Here is a 6,265-nt window from a genome sequence, read left to right as displayed (position 1 = left end):
GCAGATGTTTAGGGTCCCCACAGCAGATGTTTAGGGTCTGCAGCTCTGGGCTCTGACACCTTCCCCAGTGGCTTCATGGCTGGGGGATGATCACCTTGGGATGGAGGAGGAATCTGGGACAAAAGGGCCACCACGGCCCCCGTGAGACACTGCGTGCTCTGCCCCTGTCCCCCCAGATCGTCCTGGACACCAAGTTCTGGACAGTGTTGTCCTTCCTGATGGTCACAGCCAGCCTGCTGTTCTTCTGCCTTTTCTCCTTTCTGCTTCCCAGGTGAGCTGCCCTGGGGATGCCCTTCCCCAGCCAGGAGAGCCCAGCCTGGCCTTGGTGCTACGACCTGTTTCCCACTCTGTGGATCATCTCCTTTTTGCCACTTCCCAGTCTTGCCATCTTGATATTTGACTCCACTTTAGGTGCCATTTCTTCTTCAGAGCCCTCAGCACCTCCACGGGTGGGCTCCTGTCCCCCAGCAGTTGTTCCCTCTGCCCTCTCCACCTTCCCTACTCAAACATCCCCCCCAAATTCTCGTGCTGACAGATGCCAGCTGGAATGCCTTCACTGACCCCTATGTCCTGCTGGTGGTCCTGCTGTCCCTGGTGGTGAACACCCTCCCCTCACTCACCGTCCACGCGTTCCGTGCCACCGTGGGCAAAGCCACCACCCAGCAGGTGAGGGCTGGGAGGGGCTGGCATGGGGGGGCTGCCTCCCACTGCTCTTGGTGTCTGGGATTGCTGATGGGAAGGGTGAGGTCCCCCAGGAAGCCTGGATTGCAGTGGTGGGATATGTCACCTTTCCGTGCTGGCACCAGTCGTGGTGGTCTTCCATGACACTGGCGCCCGACTCTGACTCCAGGGGCCTCTTCCCAGATTATTCCAGGGCCCAGCAGGAGGCCCTGGGCAAAGAGACCTGCCCCAACTCTTGGAGAGGGTCTGCTTTTGGCTGCAGTAAGGAACTGGCCTCCAGGACCTCCCACGAGGCTCTGGACTCTGCTGGAGGTCTTGGTGCCACCCCAGCCTTGGTAGAGCTCATCCCCACCTGGGTTATACCTTTCTGGTGCTACAAAGAGTCCCAGAGGGATGCAGGGGTTGAGACTGTGCTCCAGAGCTCCACGAGCTCTGCAGACCCCTGGGAGAGTCCCCACATTCCTCATCCCACCCACCATCCCCAAAATCAGGTCGTGCTGGAGCTGGGAGCCAAACCGTGTCCTGGTGGAGGTGCCCCCTGTGCTCCCTGCGTGTCCCCCCTCGGGGTGAGGGCTCACCTGGGAGGTGTCCTCAGCCCTGATCTCCCCCACTCCTTGCAGAAGATCCACTTGAAGGCCAAGAAGGAGCCGGAGCCCTCGGTGGAGCTGAAGGCCCACGTCCCTCGGGGCTCCTTCTGCCGCCGCTCCAGCTACGCCTTCTCCCACCAGGAGGGCTACGCTGGGCTCATCACCAGGGGGGACAGCCTGAGGGTCAGGGCCAGCCCTGGGGACAGCCTGCAAGCCAAGGCCAGCCCTGGGGACAGCCTGAAGGCCAGGGCCACCCGCAGCACCATCCCAGAGGGGACCCTGGCCATGTCACCCCCCCCCAGCCCCTCGGTGTAGCTGCCCTGGCTGGCACCGACCTCCCACCCTGCTGGGGCAGGGGAGGAGTGTCAAAGGCACACAGCTGGCTGCTTCTCTCCTCTTCTGGGCCACCTTTTAGTCTCATTGGATGGGTTTGCAGCCCCCGTGGCTGCAGAGGGGCTGGCCCAGCCTGGGGGGTGCTGAGCCCTGGGCTGTGTCCTGCAGTGGCTCCACCTCACAGAATCACTTCATTAGGGCTGGAAGGGACCTCTGAGGTCACCCCCACCCAGTGTGTGCATGGGCTTGGCAGGAGGCTGCCAAAGCTGTGAAAGCCACTGACTGCTGCCACCAGGCTGGTCCCCTCACCCTGTGACCCCCTGGCTGGCACCTCAGCCCCCTCCCCTCTGCTGAGCCCCCCAGAGCTGGGCCTTCCTCCTGGCTGAGGCTGATCCTGCCCCTGGCTGGGGCCACAGACAGCGAGGGGGCTGCCCCAGAGTCGTTATCCCACCTCTGAATTAATTAAATGCCCTGGTGGGTGGTGGGTGCAGCCCCTCGCCCTGCTCACCCCCACCCCCAGCGTGGGCTGAGCTGCAGTGGCTGCACAAAGACCTTTGTCTCGTGTTCCCCATGCAGGGTTGGTTTCTACCACGTGGCTTTCACGAGCATCAACCCCACAGACCACACGATCCCAGAATCCCTGAGTGGCTGGGGCTGGAGGATCTTAAAGCTCATCTCTCTCCACCCCCTGCCTCGGGCAGGGACTCCTCCCACTAGCCCAGGTTGCTCAGACTGGAGCAGTGTGGTTTTGAAATGCCTCCTGTTTTCTGGAGGAGGATCCACGTGTGGTTGATGGATCCCCTGCAGGTTTTCCTCCTGCAGCCAAACCAGGCTCCTGCAGCCTCTCCTCGTCCCTCCCCACCATTCCCACCCTTCCCACCCTTCCCACCTCCTTGCCTTTGCCATCCCTGCACAAGGGGCACTATGTGCCAGCTCCACACCGTTCCCCCTTTGGGGACAACTTGTGGCCACAGGTTGTGGCCTCTGCAAAGCCCCAAAAAGAACTCCTGGGGGAGGTTGAAGCACTGAGGGGCCGTGGGTCAGCTCTGCCCGCCGGGCACGGGGCACATTCCTGCACATTCTGCTGGAGAAGTTGTGTGTGAACAACTGACTGGTGACTGGGTCACCCTTTTTATTGTTCTTATTTTTTAAAATAAAGGATTTTAGCTTTTCTCTCCTCTCCTGTAAATCTCTGCTACGCCACAAAGGGCAAAAGCTGCACAGAAGGGTCCTGTGGTCCCTCTGTGTGTGTGTCACCGGCGCTTGGGCCGTGGTAAAATGCACAGGAGGACAAGACATTTGGGTAAAATGACACCAAATTAAATCAGCCGCGGGGACTTGGCCCTGCCTGCAGCACACATGACTCGATGGGTTTGTTTAACAAGTGCTTTGGCCTCGTCTGCACTGAGTTTGTGAGAATTAAAGTGTTTTCCTTGGGCTCTGGCCAGAAGGGTCTGGACGGTGCCAAGAAATAAAAGTCTTTCCTCTAGGAAAGCTCTCACCCCTGCAACCAAGAGGCGGAAAACGGGGAGAAACTTTTCCCAGCTGCCTGGGCACGATCCCCAAACCTCCATCCTGGTGCTGCCAGGGCAGGTTTAGGGAGAGGAGCTGAGGTGGTTAAAATGGGGCAGCAGGAGGGAAGAGACCCCCCTGTCACTGTAGGACACACACACACGCCAGGGTGAATGACTAGAAAATAATTTATTGAAGAAACAGAAAGCTGCAGAAATACACAACACAGTCATGACCAGTAGAGGATGAACAAATAGAGATTAATTTTTTTTCTCTCTTTTAAAACCTGTTGACAGGCTGGAGTTAAATTTCCTGATAACTTCCCCTGCATGAGTCATTGCAAAGAACGAGGAACAAACTCCAGAGCACAGAGCACAGTTTGGATAAAGTGCCTGACACATAAGACTCTTTTTTATTTTATTTTTTTTTTCTTTTTTAACCTTTGTAAATAGCTTAAACAAATATAGTTGCAAGACACAGAGGAGTAACAATTGCATTTTGCTGTAGAGTAAAACCCATCCCATGAGAGTAAAAACGAAGCAGCAGCAGCAGCAAAAAAAAAAAAAAAAAATTAAAAAATTAAATTAATTGAATTAGAAGGAAAAAGTCATTGAAAAACTCAGAGATGTGTGGCCCTCAGACCGTGTGGGGTGAGGGCAAGTATCACCTATTGCTATACAGAAAAATGAGCAACGTTTTCTGGAGGGGGGCTGGGCTGGCAGACCCGAGGCTGTGGGTTCTCCCTGGCCGGGGTTAATTCTGTCTGAGCTCTTCCTTTCCTTTAAAGAGTGAAGGGGGAAAAAAACAAACAAAAATGAACACAAAACCAACCAAACAAAAAACCCCCACACTAACAAAAAACCCCACACTAAACCCCAATATCTGTTCTTTGCATTTTTCATTTCCTCTCTTTGAAAACACCCCAAAGAAAGACACGAGAGGAACCGGATTCCACGTGGCAGCGCCCGCGGGTCCAACCCCGTCTCCGGGCGTCCTCTGAGACAAGGGAAAGGAGCTGACTCGGTTCTGGGGGTGTGCTGGGGATGGGGACAACCCAGTGGTGCCCAAAGAGGGCTGGGGAGAGAGGTAACCAGGAGCCTTCCCCACCCGGATGTTCGGGAAAAGGGGCGAGTGGTGATTTTTTTGGGTGAAGCTGTTTCTCTGTATGTCGATGTGGTTAGGGCAGGAAAAGCTCAGCTCTGGATGTGCCATAGTGGAGTAATAATGGTTAAAACCCAGCTGGGCATCCCCAAGAGCCCCTGTTCCTCCTGCTTGCCCCGTGGGATGGGGCAGAGCTGCCCCACTGCTGGATGTGGGTCTTCAGAGCATGAAAGCCGTCGATGGAAAACTCCCACCCGAGGTAGAACTGGGTGGACTGGGAGGTGTCAGAGGTAATGAAATGACCCAAATCCCTGAAAACTTCCACAGCTGAAGTAGGAGACAGTGGCCAGGCTGAACCAGCAGGTCTCAGTGGGAGAGTCCAGCTCTCCTCCTCTTCCTCATCCTCCATCGCCCTCGGGGGTGTCCCCGGGCCCCGGGTTTGCTCCTGCTCCCCACAGCACAAAAATGCCCTTTGGGTGCAACCCTGGTCAAGAGAATTGTCTTTAGGACAGAACTCAGATTGTCATTACCTGCAGGGGAAAAAAAATCTTTGGTATCGTTGCAAGTTGCTCCTCAAGGCGTTTTGGTGGGTGTGGGCAGCAGGCACGGCCGGGTCTGGTGGGGGCAGGACAGGGGAGAGAGCTCAGATCTTGGCTTCTCTGGGGTGTCCTGAGCCATGACTCCCCAGGATGGAAACCAACTGGTCTCTGTAAGGTCCCTGGACTTGTGACTGTGGGTTGTATCCAAGCCTGGTGAGACCTTCTTGCAGTTGGAATCGAGGTCTTGGCCTCCAAGCACCAAAAGCTTCTTGTGCTCGAGAAGGTCTTGCGGGAGGAAATGGGACACGGAGGGGATGCAAAGGTTCCCAGAGGACAGGAGGGCTGGTCAGGAGGTGAGTGGTGCTGCTGGAATCAACACCATCTCTTCCTAAAACCCACGGCCTCAGTCAGCGTGTCCACGTCTCCCACCACATCTGGGACTGAGCCTCTCGGTGCTGCTCACGAGGGAAAGGCTGCAGGGACACGGCATCGGAAAAGAGACAGAAAAACACCCCCTTGGCTTTTGGGGGCCACTTTGGCAGGGCCTGAAGATGCTGAGATCTCCTTCCTCACAGTGGGCTGGACTTTGGATCCACCCCTAGTGATGGAGGGAAAGGATGGAGCGGTGAAGAGGCTGGAGAGGGTTGAGGAATTTTCAGGTGGATGCTCTGGGAATGGAAGTGACCTGAACCACTGCCCCCATCACCCCCCTGACCTCCAGAGCTGTGACTCCTTCCTGCTGCTCTCCTCCCATCTTTGACCAGGGAGAGGATGAGGAGCAGGAGGAGGAAGGAGCAGGGGATGCAGCCATTCGGGGGATGGACTCTGGGCACTTGCAGAAAGCTCCAAAGACCTTCCAAAGTCCCCCGAGAGCTGACAGTGGGCTGGGGTCCTCCAGGACCTCCCCCACGGGCTGCACTCTTCTTCCTCTGCAGCCAGAGCAGGTGAGAGCCAGGCTGGGTGGCACGGGGAAGCCTGGCAGGGGCAGACACTGTGACCCAAACCACGTTCCTGGGGAGAAAAACCTCGGAAATGGGTCCCTCCGGCCCTCCCGGGGTGCAGTGGGGTGTGGGTGCAGCAGCACCTCTCTGCAGGCAGGGCGAGGGCAGGGGGAGGTCTGTGAGGTCTCCCCAAGGGAGGGGGATTTGGGGTCAGCCCCCGGCGAGGTCCCAGCCCTGAGGGAAGGTTTGGGGTGCCTGGGGCCGTTTCCCTTGTCTCAGAGCACACGAGGAGCCCCACGGCTTGGCCAGCTCGGGGCGTGGTGGCTGATTGTCTCTCCTTCTCTCGTCTGCACTTGGGATTTGAGCACCAGAGCTGCATAAAGCAAAAAAAAAAAACAAACCAAAAAACACAAACACCAAACCGAACCAAAAACCCCAAACTCAAAGCAGGGGTGAGGAGCCAGGCCCCGGGGTGAGGGGGTGGGACCCGGGGTGTGCCTTGCACCCCACCCTGGCCGGGGGTCCCCCCGAGCAGCCCCTGCCTCCCCCCCCCGCTGCTGCTGCTGCTGCT

The 6,265-nt window shown here is 57.2% G+C and overlaps 1 protein-coding gene across 1 annotated transcript in view; it reads left to right on the top strand.

Moving 5' to 3' along the window:
* The window catches only part of ATP8B3 (ATPase phospholipid transporting 8B3), a 19,196-nt gene extending 17,613 nt beyond the window's left edge, over positions 1-1,583 (top strand). Inside the window, exons 23-25 of the mRNA XM_017836983.1 lie at positions 268-271; positions 536-666; positions 1,302-1,583. Coding sequence (XP_017692472.1) covers positions 268-271; positions 536-666; positions 1,302-1,583 — 417 coding nt within the window. The remainder of the gene's footprint in view (positions 1-267; positions 272-535; positions 667-1,301) is intronic.
* The last annotated feature ends 4,682 nt before the right edge of the window (positions 1,584-6,265 follow it).

The sequence above is a fragment of the Lepidothrix coronata genome, unplaced genomic scaffold, assembly GCF_001604755.1.
Source record: "Lepidothrix coronata isolate B3197 unplaced genomic scaffold, Lepidothrix_coronata-1.0 Scaffold290, whole genome shotgun sequence".
Classification (NCBI taxonomy): domain Eukaryota; kingdom Metazoa; phylum Chordata; class Aves; order Passeriformes; family Pipridae; genus Lepidothrix; species Lepidothrix coronata.
Note: the sequence above shows the minus strand (reverse complement) of the source record. Positions and strands in the feature narration are given on the sequence as shown.